The sequence below is a fragment of the Pseudophryne corroboree genome, chromosome 6 (assembly GCF_028390025.1).
Source record: "Pseudophryne corroboree isolate aPseCor3 chromosome 6, aPseCor3.hap2, whole genome shotgun sequence".
Classification (NCBI taxonomy): Eukaryota; Metazoa; Chordata; class Amphibia; order Anura; family Myobatrachidae; genus Pseudophryne; species Pseudophryne corroboree.
The window spans coordinates 104,039,318-104,058,621 of record NC_086449.1 but is presented as its reverse complement, the minus strand read 5'-3'; the positions used below and the strand labels follow the sequence as shown (position 1 = coordinate 104,058,621).

The 19,304-nt window shown below is 47.4% G+C and overlaps 1 protein-coding gene across 1 annotated transcript in view; it reads right to left on the bottom strand.

Annotated features, from left to right (window-relative positions):
- The window catches only part of COLGALT1 (collagen beta(1-O)galactosyltransferase 1), a 120,540-nt gene that overhangs the window by 3,950 nt on the left and 97,286 nt on the right, over positions 1 to 19,304 (bottom strand). Inside the window, exons 9-11 of the mRNA XM_063931579.1 lie at positions 9,955 to 10,087; positions 4,149 to 4,276; positions 3,388 to 3,594 (exon numbers count right to left, since the gene is read on the bottom strand). Coding sequence (XP_063787649.1) covers positions 3,388 to 3,594; positions 4,149 to 4,276; positions 9,955 to 10,087 — 468 coding nt within the window. The remainder of the gene's footprint in view (positions 1 to 3,387; positions 3,595 to 4,148; positions 4,277 to 9,954; positions 10,088 to 19,304) is intronic.

Genomic DNA, 19,304 nt, shown 5'->3' with positions numbered 1-19,304 from the left:
TACTGAATTTATATGCATCATAATTCTTAGCCGCACACCAGGTGAAGTAAGAATTCCAAACCCTATAATAAATCCGAGCCGAGGCCGGTTTACGGGCTTTCAATATAGTTTGAATGACAGTCTTAGAAAATCCTTTAGCCCTCAGAACGAGCCACGCCGTCAAAGCCAGTCGGGCCAGTTCCTGGTAGACACAAGGGCCCTGAACGAGGAGGTCTGGGCGTTGCGGAAGTAGAAGAGGACACTATCGAGAGACCCTGCAAGTCTGAGAACCAATGGCATCTGGACCACGCTAGTGTGATTAGAAGTAGTATTCCTCCTCCTTGCTTGAACTTCCGTATTACCCTGGGCAGGAGTGGCACCGGAGGGAACACGGATGGCAGCTAAAAGTTCCATGGAATTGCCAGTGCGTCCACGAACGCTGTTTGAGGATCCCTTATCCTTGCTCCGAAGACCGGAACCTTGTGATTGTGTCGAGACACCATCAGGTCTACATCTGGTAGGCCCGACTTGTCCACTAGGAGTTGAAAGACTTCCGGATGAAGATTCCACTCTCCGGCGTGTACATCCTGACGACTGAGGAAGTCCGCTTCCCAGTTGAAGACCCCCGGAATGAACACTGCCGATATTGCTGGCAGATGGCGTTCCGTCCATAGAAGAATCTTTGACACTTCCAATATTGCCATGTGGCTCCGAGTGCCGCCTTGATGATTTATGTACGCCACCATGGTGGCGTTGTCCGACTGTACTTAAAGAGGCCTGTTCTGTACCAGAGGCAGGCCAGTTTCAAAGCATTGAACACTGCCCGTAACTCCAGAATGTTTATCAGGAGGAGAGATTCCTCCCTGGTCCACCGACCCTGAAGAGAGTGTTGCTCCAACACCGCGCCCCAACCCCACAGACTGGCATCCATCGTTAGGAGAACCCAGTTGGAGATCCAGAAGGGATGACCCCTGCTCAATTGTTGGTCATGTAGCCACCAGGTCAGTGACAGGCGAACCTCCGGAGTCAAGAAGATTATGCGAATCCTGATCCGGTGAGGCAGGCCGTCCCACTCGGAAAGGATTAACCTCTGTAGAGGGCGGGAATGAAATTGAGCGTACTCTACCATGTCGAAAGCCGACACCATGAGGCCTAGTACTTGCATCTACGAGTGTATCGACACACGTGGGCGAGAGAGGAAGCATCTTATGTCCTGAAGTTTCAGGACCTTCTCCGAGACAAGAACAACGTTTGGTTGTGTGCATGTGTCCAATAACGCCCCCAGGTGCACCATGCTCTGAGCAGGGACCAGCGAGAATTTCTTCCAGCTGCTGAGCCACACGTGGGCTTGTAGAAATTGGACCATCAGTTCCAGATGACTGAGGAGAATCTCTGGAGAGTTCGTTAGGATCAACAAGTCGTCCAGATACGGCAGGATCCCGATACCCTGACGGTGGAGAAGAGCCGTCATGACCACCATGACCTTGGTGAAGATTTGCGGAGCCGTGGTCAGTCCAAAAGGCAAGGCTTGGAATTGATAATGGATGTTGCCAATAGCAAACCGCAGATATTGCTGATGCGACATGGCAATAGGTATATGTAGGTAAGCATCCTGTATGTCCAGAGATATCATAAAGTCCTTGGGCTCCAAAGCCAGAACAATAGAGCGAAGAGTTTCCATACGGAATTTGGATACCTTCACAAATTTGTTCAAAGACTTTAGGTTGAGAATGGGCCGGGAGGACCCATTCGGTTTCGGAACTAGAAACAGCGTTGAATAGTACCCCCTGCCTCTCTGAGATAGAGGCACCGGTACGGTCACTCCTGTATCCAGGAGGGATTGTACCACCAAATGTAGAGTTCTTGCTTTCAACGGATCCGAAGGGATATTTGTCGAGCAAACTGGCGAGGGGGACGTTTCTTGAAGAGATGGTGTATCCTTGAGTGACGACTTCCCTCACCCAGGCATCTGAAGTGGTCTGTAACCATACCTGGGCGAACCGCAGAAGTCGGCCTCCCACCCTGGGATCCCCCAGGGGGGAGGTCCGCCCCGTCATGCAGCAGGCTTGTTTGATTTAGAAGCAGGCTGACGGGCAGACCAGGAACGTTTAGGTTTGGGCTTAGAGGTTTTGGAAGTGCGTGCCTGTTTCGGATACGCCTGACCCTTTGCCTTACTTGGAGGTCGAAAGGAACGAAAGGTGGTACTTTTAGCCTTCTGAGCCAAAGGATTAGTACTAGTCAGACATGCAGTTTTAGCAGACACTAAGTCAGCAACAATCTTATTCAAATCTTCCCCAAAAAGGATGTTTCCCTTAAAAGGGATCGCCTCCAAGGTCTTTTTAGAGTCCAGTTCCACAGACCAGGACCGCAACCACAGAATCCGGCGAGCCAAAATGGACGTAGTAGACGCTTTGGCCGCCAGTACACTGGCATCAGAAGCCACCTCCTGAATGTAATGAGAGGCTGTGGCACTATATGAAAGACATTGTCTGGCATTATCAGAAAAATTCAGGAGGTAGCTCCGCCTCAACTTCTTGAACCCAGGCTTCAATAGCTTTTGCAGCCCAAGAAGCTGCAGCCCAATTTTTACTTAACTCTGCAGCGAGGGGATAACGAGCTAGCATCTTTTTAGACAGGGAGAATTTCTTTCCTGGCGACTCTCAGGATTCCTGACGTACATGTCAACTAGATGGTCAGAATGTGGCAAGACTAATTTAGTAACCTTCTGACATTTGAATTTATCAGGTTTCTTAGACGTATCTGGAGGGTCAGTTTCATCATCGATCTGAAGAATCAGTTTGATAGCCTCCAAGAGGTCAAGAACATCAACTTGTGTTGTAGATTCCCCATCAGAAGCATCGGCAACCAGGGCGCAAGTCTTCTTTCTTCAGAAAAGCTCTTTTCAGGGCTGCCTAGCGCAGCCCTCTCTGTTAGCTACCTGCACTGCAGTCACCAACTTACAAACTGAGCTCCAGTGCCTGGAGGCGGGGATATAGAGGCGGCGATGCAGTGCATCCTGGGAACAGTCAAAGCTTTAGCCTGTTGGTGCCTCGGATCAAGATCCAACTCTACACCCCGATGTTATTCCCTGTGGAATACCAGTGTACCCCGCTGCAGAAAATTTGATTTGGTCCTGAAGACCAACCCATGGCATCCTTGCAAGTTCTCCACAGTGCCCAAGTTTGGGAACCACTGCCTTAGGTGCAACTCATATGCTGGCCCTCTTATGACTCAGGGGGAGATGTATCAAGAGTTAAAGTACTAACCAATAGCTTCTGTAATTTTACAGGCTGTGTTTGAAAAATGACAGGCACAAATTAATTGGTAATTTATCTCACTCCACTTTCTCTCTTTCCAAGGTTTGATACACCTTACTCTGGGTCACACAATGGTTACTGTCGTACTCACATGGGATGCTTGTCATACATGACTGGCAGAAACTCATCCACAGGAAGCATCTTGGTCAGAGGGTTGGCATTCAGAAGCTTCTTTGCCCCCTGCAAGGAGATAAGGTACCCAAGTGTCCAATAGGAGTAGTCTGACACAACCAAGTTACGGACCCCAGGTACAGACTCTTCAGGTTCATCCACTTGCATCCGCTTTCTGCCCAGGTAACTGCGAGAGAGAACAGAGAAAGCCATCAATACTATTTGACAAAGATCTCTTCCGAATTTAAATAATTCCACCCCTGTGTGGTCACCTTAGTGCTGGCCAGACATGCATCATGAACCTTGCTTTAACTACATGAAAGTCAGCTTTTGAGGAGTCCATCTAAGGAATAAAACTGAGGGTGGTTTCAGGAAAGGACAAGCAAGAAAAAGGTTAGCAGAGGATGAAAATATGTTAGACAAAGTCCCCATGTAAAAACAGGAACTGTAGAGACAGCAGTAGAGCCAAGTCCCCACATTCACAGCTGGATGTAGTCATATTGCTATAAACAAAGGATGTTTTTTGAAACATGTTAAAAATTTACATAATGCACATTTTACCCAGCACAATATCTCTAGAATATTTTACTTCTATAATCAAAGATCCCCCCAACACCATTTTTTGGGAGAAGGGTGCCACTATAAAGACTATTTTGGTGGACTATAAAGTCCACCATACTATACATAAACTTCACGGTTCTCCTTTGTTCCCCCCATCCATCATCCCACTATCAATCTCACATGAGGTCCCAGTCCAGCCGCGCTTTCTCCACATCCTGCAAAAGGTTTTCTAGTCGCCTCTTAAAAAATATTTCAAACCTCAGGTCATCTTCAAACACAGCCGAGACACCAAGCAAGCGTTCCGAGATCTATAGGACCAAACAGAAATCATCTTAGAAACTGTATTTCGTAAAATAAATTACAAAAATAAGGACATTAAAAAAATAAAAAAAAATAATAAGAATTTACTTACCGATAATTCTATTTCTCGGAGTCCGTAGTGGATGCTGGGGTTCCTGAAAGGACCATGGGGAATAGCGGCTCCGCAGGAGACAGGGCACAAAAAGTAAAGCTTTAGGATCAGGTGGTGTGCACTGGCTCCTCCCCCTATGACCCTCCTCCAAGCCAGTTAGGTACTGTGCCCGGACGAGCGTACACAATAAGGGAGGAATTTTGAATCCCGGGTAAGACTCATACCAGCCACACCAATCACACCGTACAACTTGTGATCTAAACCCAGTTAACAGTATGATAACAGCGGAGCCTCTGAAAAGATGGCTCACAACAATAATAACCCGATTTTTGTAACTATGTACAAGTATTGCAGATAATCCGCACTTGGGATGGGCGCCCAGCATCCACTACGGACTCCGAGAAATAGAATTATCGGTAAGTAAATTCTTATTTTCTCTATCGTCCTAGTGGATGCTGGGGTTCCTGAAAGGACCATGGGGATTATACCAAAGCTCCCAAACGGGCGGGAGAGTGCGGATGACTCTGCAGCACCGAATGAGAGAACTCCAGGTCCTCTTTTGCCAGGGTATCAAATTTGTAGAATTTTACAAACGTGTTCTCCCCTGACCACGTAGCTGCTCGGCAGAGTTGTAATGCCGAGACCTCTCGGGCAGCCGCCCAAGATGAGCCCACCTTCCTTGTGGAATGGGCCTTAACAGATTTAGACTGTGGCAGGCCTGCCTCAGAATGTGCAAGTTGAATTGTGTTACAAATCCAACGAGCCATCGACTGCTTAGAAGCAGGCGCACCCAACTTGTTGGGTGCATACAGTATAAACAGCGAGTCAGATTTTCTGACTCCAGCTGTCCTGGAACATATTTTCAGGACCCTGACAACTTCTAGCAACTTGGAGTCCTCCAAGTCCCTAGTAGGTGCAAGGCACCACAATAAGCTGGTTCAGGTGAAACACTGACACCACCTTAGGGAGAGAACTGGGGACGAGTCCGCAGCTCTGCCCTGTCCGAATGGACAAACAGATATGGGCTTTTTTGAGAAAAAACCACCAATTTGACACTCGCCTGGTCCAGGCCAGGGCCAAGAGCATGGTCACTTTTTATGTGAGATGCTTCAAATCCACATATTTGACTGGTTTTAAACCAATGTGATTTGAGGAATCCCAGAACTACGTTGAGATCCCACAGTGCCACTGGAGGCACAAAAAGGGGTTTGTATATGCAATACTCCCTTGACAAACTTCTTGACTTCAGGAACTGAAGCCAATTCTTTCTGGAAGAAAATTTACAGGGCCGAATTTGAACCTTAATGGACCCCAATTTGAGGCCCATAGACACTCCTGTTTGCAGGAAATGCAGGAAACGACCGAGTTGAAATTTCTTTGTGGGGCCTTCCTGGCCTCACACCACGCAACATATTTTCGCCACACGTGGTGATAATGTTGTGCGGTCACCTCCTTTCTGGCTTTGACCAGGGTAGGAATGACCTCTTCCGGAATGCCTTTTTCCCTTAGGATCCGGCTTTCCATCGCCATGCCGACAAACGCAGCTGCGGTAAGTCTTGGAACAGACATGGTACTTGCTGAAGCAAGTCCCTTCTTAGCGGCAGAGGCCATAAGACCTCTGTAAGCATCTCTTGAAGTTCCGGGTACCAAGTCCTTCTTGGCCAATCCGGAGCCATGAGTATAGTTCTTACTCCTCTACGTCTTATAATTCTCAGCACCTTAGGTATGAGAAGCAGAGGAGGGAACACATACACCGACTGGTACACCCACGGTGTTACCAGAACGTCCACATCTATTGCCTGAGGGTCTCTTGACCTGGCGCAATACCTGTCCCGTTTTTTGTTCAGACGGGACGCCATCATGTCCACCTTTGGTATTTCCCAACGGTTTACAATCATGTGGAAAAAACTTCTCAATGAAGTTTCCACTCTCCCGGGTGGAGGTCGTGCTGAGGAAGTCTGCTTCCCAGTTTCCATTCCCGGGATGAAACACTGCTGACAGTGTTATCACATGATTTTCCGCCCAGCGAAAAGTCCTTGCAGTTTCTGCGATTGCCCTCCTGCTTCTTGTGTCGCCCTGTCTGTTTACGTGGGCGACTGCCGTGATGTTTTTCCCACTGGATCAATACCGGCTGACCTTGAAGCAGAGGTCTTGCTAAGCTTAGAGCATTATAAATTTACCCTTAGCTCCAGTATATTTATGTGGAGAAAAGTCTCCATACTTGATCACACTCCCTGGAAATTTTTCCCTTGTGTGACTGCTCCCCAGCCTCTCGGGCTGGGCTCCGTGGTCACCAGCATCCAATCCTGAATGCCGAATCTGCGGCCCTCTAGAAGATGAGCACTCTATAACCACCACAGGAGAGACACCCTTGTCCTTGGATATTGGGTTATCCGCTGATGCATCTGAAGATGCGATCCGGACCATTTGTCCAGCAGATCCCACTGAAAAGTTCTTACGTGAAATCTGCCGAATGGAATTGCTTCGTAGGAAGCCACCATTTTTACCAGGACCCTTGTGCAATGATGCACTATTTTTAGGAGGTTCCTGACTTGCTTGGATAACTCCCTGGCTTTCTCTTCCGGGAGAAACACCTTTTTCTGGACTGTGTCCAGAATCATCCCTAGGCACAGCAGACGTGTCGTCGGGATCAGCTGCGATTTTGGAATATTTAGAATCCACCCGTGCTGATTGTAGCAGTATCCGAGATAGTGCTACTCCGACCTCCAACTGTTCCCTGGACTATGCCCCTATCAGGAGATCGTCCAAGTAAGGGATAATTAAGACGCCTTTTCTTCGAAGAAGAATCATCAATTCGGCCATTACCTTGGTAAAGACCCCGGGGTGCCGTGGACAATCCAAACGGCAGCGTCTGAAACTGATAGTGACAGTTCTGCACCACGAACCTGAGGTACCCTTAGTGAGAAGGGCAAATTTGAGACATAGAGGTAAGCATCCCTGATGTCCCGGGACACTATATAGTCCCCTTCTTCCTGGTTCGTTATCACTGCTCTGAGTGACTTCATCTTAATTTGAACCTTTGTAAGTGTTCAAAAAAATATTTTTAGAATAAGTCTCACCTAGCCTTCTGGCTTCAGTACCACAATATAGTGTGGAATAATACCCCTTTTCTGCAGTAGGAGGGGTAATTTAATTATCACCTGCTGGGAATACAGCTTGTGAATTTTTTTCCATACTACCTCCTTGTCGGAGGGAGACCTTGGTAAAGCAGACTTCAGGAGCCTGTGAAGGGGAAACGTCTCGACATTCCCATCTGTACCCCCGGGATACTACTTGTAGGATCCAGGGTTCCTGTACGGTCTCAGCGCCATGCTGAGAACTTGTCAGACGCGGTGGAGCGCTTCTGTTCCTGGGAATGGGCTGCCTGCTGCAGTCTTCTTCCCTTTCCTCTATCCCTGGGCAGATATGATCTTATAGGGACGAGAGGACTGAGGCTGAAAAGACGGTGTCTTTTTCTGCAGAGATGTGACTTAGGGTAAAAAACGGTGGATTTTCCAGCAGTTGCCGTGACCACCAGGTCCGATGGACCGACCCCAAATAACTCCTCTTCCTTTATACGGCCATACTGTGCCGTTTGGAATCTGCATCACCTGACCACTGTCGTGTCCATAACATCTTCTGGCAGTTATGGACATCGCGTTTATTCATGATGCCAGAGTGCAAATATCCCTCTGTGCATCTCGCATATATAGAAATGCATCCTTTAAATGCTCTATAGTCAATAAAATACTGTCCCTGTCAAGGGTATCAATATTTTTAGTCAGGGAATCCGACCAAGCCACCCTAGCTCTGCACATCCAGGCTGAGGCGATCGCTGGCCGCAGTATAACACCAGTATGTGTGTATATACTTTTTATTATATTTTCCAGCCTTGTCAGCTGGTCCTTGAGGACGGCCCTATCTATAGACGGTACCGCCACTTGTTTTGATAAGCGTGTGAGCGCCTTATCCACCTTAAGAGGTGTTTCCCAACGCGCCCTAACTTCTGGCGGGAAAGGGTATACCGCCCATAATTTTCTATCGGGGGGAACCCACGCATCATCACACACTTTATTTAATTTATCTGATTCAGGAAAAACTATGGTAGTTTTTTCACATCCCACATAATACCCTCTTTTGTGGTACTTGTAGTATCAGAAATACGTAACACCTCCTTCATTGCCTTTAACGTGTGGCCCTAATAAGGAATACGTTTGTTTATTCACCGTCGACACTGGATTCAGTGTCCCTGTCTGTGTCTGTGTCGACCGACTAAAGTAAACGGGCGTTTTAAAACCCCTGACGGTGTTTTTGAGACGTCTGGACCTTACTAATTGTTTGTCGGCCGTCTCATGTCGTCAACCGACCTTGCAGCGTGTTGACATTATCACGTAATTTCCTAAATAAGCCATCCATTCCGGTGTCGACTCCCTAGAGAGTGACATCACCATTACAGGCAATTGCTCCGCCTCCTCACCAACATCGTCCTCCTACCTGTCGACACACACGTACCGACACACAGCACACACACAGGGAATGCTCTGATAGAGGACAGGACCCACTAGCCCTTTGGAGAGACAGAGGGAGAGTTTGCCAGCACACACCAAAAACGCTATAATTATATAGGGACAACCTTATATAAGTGTTTTCCCTTATAGCATCTTTTTATATATAAGTATATCGCCAAATTAGTGCCCCCCCTCTCTGTTTTAACCCTGTTTCTGTAGTGCAGTGCAGGGGAGAGCCTGGGAGCCTTCCCTCCAGCCTTTCTGTGAGGGAAAATGGCGCTGTGTGCTGAGGAGATAGGCCCCGCCCCTTTTTCGGCGGCCTCGTCTCCCGCTCTTAACGGATTCTGGCAGGGGTTAAATATCTCCATATAGCCTCCGGAGGCTATATGTGAGGTATTTTTAGCCAAATTAGGTATTCATTTGCCTCCCAGGGCGCCCCCCTCCCAGCGCCCTGCACCCTCAGTGACTGCCGTGTGAAGTGTGCTGAGAGGAAAATGGCGCACAGCTGCAGTGCTGTGCGCTACCTTAAGAAGACTGAGGAGTCTTCTGCCGCCGATTCTGGACCTCTTCTTACTTCAGCATCTGCAAGGGGGCCGGCGGCAAGGCTCCGGTGACCATCCAGGCTGTACCTGTGATCGTCCCTCTGGAGCTGATGTCCAGTAGCCAAGAAGCCAATCCATCCTGCACGCAGGTGAGTTCACTTCTTCTCCCCTAAGTCCCTCGTTGCAGTGATCCTGTTGCCAGCAGGACTCACTGTAAAATAAAAAACCTAAGCTAAACTTTCTCTAAGCAGCTCTTTATGAGAGCCACCTAGATTGCACCCTTCTCGGCCGGGCACAAAAATCTAACTGGCTTGGAGGAGGGTCATAGGGGGAGGAGCCAGTGCACACCACCTGATCCTAAAGCTTTACTTTTTGTGCCCTGTCTCCTGCGGAGCCGCTATTCCCCATGGTCCTTTCAGGAACCCCAGCATCCACTAGGACGATAGAGAAAACTGAATTGTGGACAACCCCATTAAAAACCCTAAAAAACAAAAAAGGTTTTCAATAAGTTACCCCAAACTTACCTCCTTCCAGATGTTGTAGTGGCTAAGAAAACATCCCATTTCCCCACGTGTCAAAGGACGCCCATGATACGGATCCTTATATCCAGGGAGCATCTTTATACCCATTGCAGTGACCTGAGATTCATTCAGTGCCCTGGGGGAGGGAGGGTTGACAGGTTAATATAATTACGGGGGAGGCAGAAAGAGAACCATTTACATTTAGATATTGGGTAACGATACAGACAAGGAAAGCAAGGGGGCAATTAGGATCTCCAAAGGCCATGCGCCCAGTTTCTTAACCAAACTCACCTCATCTGTAGACGCTGCTACCTCCCAGTATACATTTTTAAATTCTGTAAGTTATGGAGGGCTTACTGAGATGGCTAGGCACTAGACACTTCTCCCTGAATCTAACCACTCTTCACCTATGGCAATAACCCACCCCATGAAGACTGATTGGGGATGGAAGCTTCAAGAGAGTCACACATTTTAAAAACTACAGAGTGTATAGAATAGATCTAGTTCAAGGCTACTTACACAGCTCAGGGCAGCATGTGCTGGCGTAACCAATCCCATAATCGTATATAAGGCAGTTATGAATGACTGGGCCGACAGTGAATAGGTTGACCACTATTGGTGAACATGGTAAAAAGGTTGACACAGTGAAATGGTCGACATATTTAACAATTTTGGTGTCATTTTTTGCATAACATGACCAGGGACCCCAATAAGTGCACTACGTCCCCTTGCATGACTCTTTTCCCCATGCTGCAAGCAAGGTGCCTCGCTTAGCTACCGCTGCGTTCAGCACAGGTTACTAGTCCCAATAGTAGTACATGTAGATGAAAAAGTATGAAAAAAGTAAAAATCAACAAAAAGAAATGTAACACGGCCATGTCAACCATTTTATGTGTCGACCTGTCCAGCGTCAACCATTTTACTGTCGACCTTGTCCATGTCGACCAATTGACATATAGGGCGGTATTCATTTCTTTCCGCCGTCTTCCACACCCGTTCTGTTTCTGCTGACAGGTGTGGTATCATCATTTCAGCTAGGTGCCCCAACCCTTTACGCAGCTAAATCTGATTACTAGGGCACAATATGCACATTAGCAGGGATCACTTTAGAATGAAGACTTGGCATGATATATCATTTGAATACCGCCCATGGACTGTCCACCTACCAGTCGGATACAATGTAAGTCACTGTAAAGGAATAAAGAGAAGACACATATGTATAATTCTGTGTATATCAGAAGGCCTGAAGAATAGCCTGGAGCCCAAATCATGCATAAGGCAGTGTCTCCTCTTACATAATTTGCTTTAAGACAACAAAAGCATGAGTGGCAGTTATGTACATTTGTCCCTCTAACCAGATATTCTGTGCAGACAGAAAATATAAGGAAACAAGGTAGTACTGTGACTGGTGCTGGACTAGCAATCTGACAGGTTGCTACAGATAGCAGAATATTTATAAAAATGACACAATATACATATACAGGTAATAATAATCTCTCAGATTTGCGTCAGCCTCCAGAAAGCACAGAGACTATACCCTGAGTTATTATGTTTCTGAATCCCTGGAAAGAAGAATTAAATGTAAATGTAAAGTAGAAATCTATAACTCTGATTTTCTTGCCACTGGGTCAGGAGGCTGAAAATTCAATGTTTGATTTGTTTGTCCAGCTCATATTTCAATACAATGAGAATATACAGTATGTTACTATCACTTGAACGGACATCCCACAGCTAAAGGCCAAGAATCCCTTATTACGGGTGTAGTATGGTATGCCGGCGGCGGGCTCCCAGCGACCAGCATACCGGCGCCAGGAGCCCGACCGCCGGCATATTGACAGCGTGGTAAGCGCAAATGAGCCCCTTGCGGGCACAGTGGTGCGCTACGCTATTTATTCTCCCTCCAGGGGGGTCGTGGCCCCCCACGAGGGAGAATATGTGTCAGTATGCCGGGTGTCGGGATTGCAGCGCCGGTATACTGTGCGCCGGGATCCTGACATTCGGCAACCAGAAGACCACCCCTTATTACATATGTTTATGGCTTGTACAGTTTAATATGGTCTATGGTCGACCTCTTCATTTAATGAACAGAGAGGGTGCATATTCTGAATCAGCTGGAAGATTCTTTTTTTTCCATTTTGATCCTTCTAGAGAACAAACAACCAAACTCTTAAGTAGGACCTGTTTTCTATCAGATATGGGGGCACCACCATTGCTTTAAGAGTCATACAAAACTTTTCTTCTGCACATAAAATTCTAATAAAATATCTAATGGAGGGGTATGTACCTGCCATGACCTATAAATTGTAAGCAGATCCCTCTTACCTCTTTGTCTTTAACATTACTATTCTATTACTGCTTTGTTCCCAATTGTAAAGCACAATGGAATGAGCATGTGCTGTTTAAGTAAATGTATCTACACATACACACAATGGTCTGTACCTCCAATAACATCCTCTGGCATGCCAACATAAGAAAAAAACACAACATGAAACTATTACATAGTATACAATATTACCAAAGCAGTATTTGTTCTGTCTAGTGGATTGTGTTGGATCTATTAACAACATGAAGAAACAGAACTGGGGTATGTTCTCACAGGAATGCGGAACAGCTGTTGGGAGGAAATGGCCTCAGGGATGCTCGACAGCTGCACAGAGAGAGAGCCAGCGCTCAGATACGTTTCTGCTACAGCCGCTCTTGAGCAGAATGGCAACACATCCACACAAATTCTGTGGCTGACACAGTTTCCTGGCTGAAAACCAGAACAAAGACTGCAGATAAGAACTCTGTTCAGGAGGAAGAGATATGAGGGGAAGTGATGACCATCACTGGCCACAGAAAGTAATCTCTGCTGCACTCACTGGCCACCAGTTCTCTCTCTCCATCATATGCCGAGTGAAGGCCTAAATGAGTGCTGCTAAATTGTAGTCTTTGTTGAGGGCATATTATTCACACGTGGACTGGAGCAGGCACAATGCCAGGATCTATCACCCTGCAGCAATATTTACCTTTCTTATTGCATTGTTACGTCACCAAAGTAAAGACAGGAAGCCTGGTCTATTAATAGATTTCTTAAGAATAACTGCAGAGGCATATATTACACAAGAAGACACATCAGCAACCATGGCTTTTGAGAAATATAACTGTGCCAAAATTCAGTGATCTTACAATTCCACCAGGAGGCAACAACAACGCCTTTTATTATATAGGAGAAAAAATATATATATATACGAACGGAGCTGACTCTGGTAGTCGTTTATTCTTACTGATCAAGACCAGTGAGTGCCGCCTTGTGCATTGGATTTTATATATATATATATATATATATATATATATATATATATAGCAACTGGTATCGGATCAGCCTTCTCCTGAATATAGGCAGATTGCTCGGGTGCCTTCTGGAAGGATTCATGCAAACGGGTACTGTAATGCAAACAGCGGCACTCAGAGACTGACACAGCCGGAAACATGTAAAGTGCTGGTGCTATTTAATCCATGATAAAGGCTAAGTGTTCCAACGTTTCGGGGCACGCAAGCCCCTTTGTCAAGGTGAGCCAAATACAGAGTGAACTAAAACACATTTCCCCGCATGCTGGTACCTGTGGTTCTCCAAATACTAGCTTGTGGGGGAGGCTTGCTGGGACTTGTAGTTTTGCTACAAAAAAACAATATTCTTTTTTTGACACAAAAGGCCATCAGCCCCCCATCTGCCACCCTTGGATGGGGGTGGGGGGTGGAAACAGCCTCGGGCTTCACCCCTGGTCCTTGGGTGGCTGGAGGGGGAGGACCCCTTGATTTAAGGGGTCGCCACTACTCCAGGGTACACCAGCCAGGGGTGACTAGTTGGTGATTTAATGCCAGGGCCGCAGGGACCTATATAAAAGTGACCCCCGGCTGTGGCATTATCTCTCTGACTAGTGGAGCCCGGTGCTAGTGTTAAAAATACGGAGGACTCCTATGTCTTTTGTCCCCCGTATTTTTTGCACCAGGACCAGAGCCCGGTGCTGGTTGTCAAAATATGGGGGAACCCCTGTCAATTCCCCCCCCCCGTATTTTTACAACCAGGACCGGCTCAAAGAGCCTGAGGCTGGTTATGCTTAGGAGGGGGGACCCCATGCAATTTTTTTCAGGATTTATTCAACACTTTTGTGCTGTCCATGAAGTCGAATCCAGGCCGCCCACTATTCGTCAATTGGTCCGTTTTTTGACAGGGGGACTGTCGAATTCCGTTATTAATTGAATATGTTGAATTCTGGTCCCGGGTGGAGGGTTTCGCCTGTCAAATAGTGTCGAATCCGTAAACTTTCGAATTCACGCCGGAATTAGACCGCAATTGCATATACCCTTAAGAATGCCAAGAGAGACACAGAGTTTGGAGCCAACCCACACACAGCAAAGATAAAGAACACCCTTTACCAGCACCAACTGTGTACCTTAATAGGTTACACAGTCTATTACACCGACTCCCCGCCCTTCTACAACCCCCTGGTACCGTACAGATAGCTGGAGTTGAAGTGGGGGGGACAGCTCTCCCGTCAGAGGCTCTGCTTGCAGGAAAGATGGCGCTGAACGCTGCTGGGTCTGCTCCGAGGAGAAGCCCCACCCCCTTTTTCTGGCGCTGGCTCCCGCTCTTGTTTGAATTTATACTGGCCTCAGGTATATTGCTGGCGGTGATCCGGGGTTCCCGACAGGCTGTGTGACCAGTTTAGGGTGTAGGCGCTGGCTCAGGGCGCCCCTCACAGCGCCGCACCATGTACCGCTGAGCCCCGGAGCGCAGTCAGTACTGCGCTCCCTACCCTGTTGCCGCCATCTTCACACCGGCTCCCCGCTTGCCAGGGGGCCAGTGACTCACTCTCCACTGAAGTCTTCTGGCTCTGTAAGGGGGTTGGCGGCATGCTGCTGGGGTGAGCGATCCCCTGTGGCGGCGATCAATCTGTCCCCTCAGGAGCTCAGTGTCCTGTCAGCGGAGATAGTGGCTCAGACCCCTTAGGGCGGACACTACTCCCCCCTTAGATCCACTAAGCAGGGAGGCTGTTGCCAGCAGCCTCCCTGTGCCTAAACTCTTAAAATAAAAAAAATAAAGTAACTCCTATGGAGCTCCCCTAGCTGTGGCCGGCTCCTCCGGAAACATTTTCTAAACTGAGTCTGGTAGGAGGGGCATAGAGGCAGAAGCCAGCCCACACTCTCAAACTCTTAAAGTGCCAATGGCTCCTGGTGGACCAGTCTATACCCCATGGTACTAATGTGGACCCAAATATCCTCTAGGACGTAAGAGAAAATAGGATTTTGGTACTTACCAGATAAATCCTTTTCTTTGAATCCATCGGGGGCACTGGAGTACTCTTGGGATATGGACGGTTCCACTGGAACTAGGCACTGAACAGTTAAACTTTGACTATATCTCCCCTCCATATCCCAGAGTACCTCAGTGTTTGTTTACTGAGCCGAACTGGAGCTATAGAGGTTGACAATGGAGACATACATATAACAAAAAAAATGGACAACAATAAAGTTGACACAAACAAAAAATGACAACTAACAGTTGACACCAACCCGACAAAATTTCTAATTTGAAACAGTCGGTAAGAGTGTGTTACCATAATATTCCCTGCACTTACAACAACCAGGTAACAACTGCTCTGGGTGGGCGTCCAGTGCCCCCTATGGATTCAAAGAAAAGGATTTATCTGGTAAGTACCAAAATCCTATTTTCTTTTTCATCCACTAGGGGTCACTGGAGTACTCTTGGGACGTACCAAAGTTTCCCCCGTGGGCGGGAGAGCTATTTGGCACCTGTAACACTAAACGGCCAAAGCTAGATGCTGATGCCGCAAAAGTATCAAACTTATAAAAGCGCACAAACGTGTGCACTGACGACCATGTAGCCGCCCGGCAAAGCTGTGTCGTAGAAGCTCCCCGACCAGCTGCCCATGAAGTTCCCACAGAACGTGTGGAATGAGCTGTTACCGAAGTAGGCGGCTGTAACCTAGCCTGAAGATAAGTCTGACGTATGGTCAGTTTTATCCATCTGGATAAGGTCTGCTTAGAGGCTGGCCAACCCCTCTTGGCAGCATCATAGAGAACAAATAACGTATCCGTCTTACGAACTGTAGACGTTCGAGACACAAACGCGTAAAGCGCGTACCACATCCAGAGTTTCAGAATGTCCTGATAACACAGGAACTACTATTGGTTGGTGATGTGAAAAGATGACACTACCTTTGGTAAGAAAGCGGGATTTGTCCGAAGTTCCGCTCTGTCATCATGAAACACCAAATATGGTGGCTTGCATGACAAGGCACCCAAATCTGAAACCTGCCTTGCCGAAGCCAAGGCTAGAAGAAAAATTGTTTTACAAGTGAGAAATTTAATATCCACTTGTTGTAAGGGTTCAAAATGAAAAGACTGTAAGAAATCTAAAACCAGATTCAAGTCCCATGGCGCTGTAGGTGGAATGAATGGAGGCTGTACTCTGAGGACACCCTGCATAAAGGTGTGTACTGATGGCAAAAGAGCCAATTGTCTTTGAAAGTAGATTGACAAAGCAGATATCTGCACTTTTAGTGTGGATAGACGTAGACCTCCATCTAACCCCATCTGTAGAAATAACAAAAGACGGGATAACTTGAAAGAAGATGTCGGAAATTTGCGAGCTTCACACCAACCTATATAGGCATGCCAAATTCTGTAATAATGAGCTGCCGTAACTGGCTTTCTAGCTCGTAACATGGTTGGAATGACTGAATCTGGAATGCCCTCTCTTCTTAAGAGGGCGGTCTCAACAGCCACCCCGTCAAACGCAGCCGCGCTAAATAGGGGTAAAGAAACGGACCCTGTTGTAACAGGTCCGGACGTAGTGGGAGCGGCCAAGGATCGTCTGCGAGTAATCCGCGAAGATTCGAGAACCAAGCTCTCCGTGGCCAATGAGGCGCCACTAGTATGACTGTGACGTACTCTCTTTTGATCCGTTTTAGCAATAGCGGGAGCAGCGGAAACGGTGGAAACAGATACACTAGACTGTATGGCCACCGGACTGTGAGAGCATCCACCGCCACTGCCTCTGGATCTCTTGTTCTGGATACATACTGGGGCATTTGATGATTGTGGCGAGATGCCATCAAGTCCACCTGCGGGTAACCCCACCTCTGGACCAGCATGAGAAATACTTCTGGATTTAATGCCCATTCTCCTGGATGAAAATCCCGACGACTGAGATAATCCGCCTCCCAGTTGTCCACTCCCGGAATGAACACTGCCGACAATATGACCTGGTGGTATTCTGCCCAATTGAGGATTCGAGCTACTTCCCGCATTGCCATGCGGCTTCTCGTTCCGCCTTGTTTGTTGATGTATGCGACCGCTGTCGCATTGTCTGATTGCACCTGAACCGCCTGCAGGATGTGCACTGCCTGTCGCAATGCATTGTAAATTGCCCGGAGTTCCAGGACATTTATGGAAAGCAATCTTTCGTGATCCACCCAGAGACCCTGGAGCTGAAGATTCTGAACTACAGCTCCCCAACCTCTGAGACTTGCGTCTGCCGTGAGAATTATCCAATTCCAGGTGTCGCACTGTTTCCCTGCGGTTAGATTCTGTACCCTGAGCCACCAGAGTAGAGACACTCTGGTCCTTGGAGACAACCTTACCCTGTGGTGAATCTGTAAGTGTGAGCCCGACCACTGTGCGAGCACATCCAGTTGAAAAGGACGTGAGTGAAATCTCCCGAACTGAAGTGCTTCGAAAGCCGCCACCATTGTGCCTAAGAGGCGAATGCACAAATGAACCGAGACTGTGCGTGGCTTGAGCACTAATTGTACCAGATGACGAATGACCCGTACTTTCTGTTCGGGTAGGTAAATCCTTTAGTCTACCGTATCGAGAATCATACCTAGGATTTGAAGTAGTTGGGACGGAACTAGATGTGATTTCTTGAAGTTGACAATCCAACCGTGGTGAACCAGAACATTGTATGTCAGCAATGCCTGTTGAAGGAGTATTTGTTGAGACGGAGCTTTGATGAGCAGATCGTCCAAGTATGGAACTATTATCACTCCTAGAGATCTGAGATGAGCTATCAACACAGACATCACCTTGGTGAATACCCGAGGTGCTGACGAGAGGCCAAACGGTAGAGCCTGAAACTGATAATGGTTCTGTCGTATTGCAAACCGCAAAAACCTTACAAATCAGAATGTGTAAGTACGCATCCTGGAGATCCAGCGCAATCATAAACTCCTGTGGCTCTAGACCTGCAATTACTGATCGTAGAGATTCCATCTTGAATCTGTAGTAAGTGACGTACTGGGTGAGGCCCTTTAAGTTCAATATTGGCCTGACCGAGCCATCCGGCTTCGGTACTACAAACAGACTGGAATAATAACCCTGACCCTGTTGGTGCACAGGGACCGAAACCAAAACTGCTGCGTCCAGCAAAGACTGAATGGCAGTCTGCAGAATCGCCCTCTTGTCGTCCGACCGAGGCAGTCCTGTCCTGAAAAACCGCATTGGCGGGAGACAGTCGAACTCTATTTTGTAACCTGTTAAAACTAGATTACGGATCCACCCATCTGTGAACGTCTGAAGCCACGCCAACTGGAATGACTGAAGACGTGCTCCTACAATAGGAGATCCGAGATGGGCTGGGAGCCCGTCATGCCACTGGCTTACCGGTGACTTTAGTATCCTGACGAGTGGAATTGGCTCGTTGGAAACTACGTCCCCGACCTCGTCTACCTGGTGTGGCTGTTCCCCTGCCACGCCCGCGAAAGGACTGAGGTGTAAAAGATTTGAACGCCGGTCCAGAATATCTTTTTCTAGGCACTGTTGGAGGAATTGGTAAGAAAACCGACTTTCCTCCCGTGGCCTCAAATCCATTTGTCCAATTCAGGACCGAATAACCTCTCGCCCTCATAAGGTAATGCTTCTATTCCTTTTTTGACCTCTGCCTCAGCTCGCCAAGAGCATAGCCAGAGCGCACGTCGTGCTGTGACTAGTGATGAAGAAAGGCGAGAAGGAAGCTGACAGACGTCAGTAGAAGCTGTACATAAATAGTCAGCCGCTTCCCAGATTTGATCAGCGAGAAGTATAAGATGATCATCAGTTAAGGCAGATCTGCGTTCTGTTATCCATACCATTAGTGCTTTAGTTACCCAAATGCCACTCAACCCAGGTCTAAACAGAACTCCTGCCGCTGTATACATGGGGGTATATGCAATTGCGGTCGAATTCCCGAAATTGTCGAATTTCGGGAATTTTTCACCCAAAAAAAAAAAAATCGTCAATGCAATTCAGTACTTTCCATCAAAAAAACGGACTTTCAAAATTCGACTTTTTGAAATTCGACTTTTCTG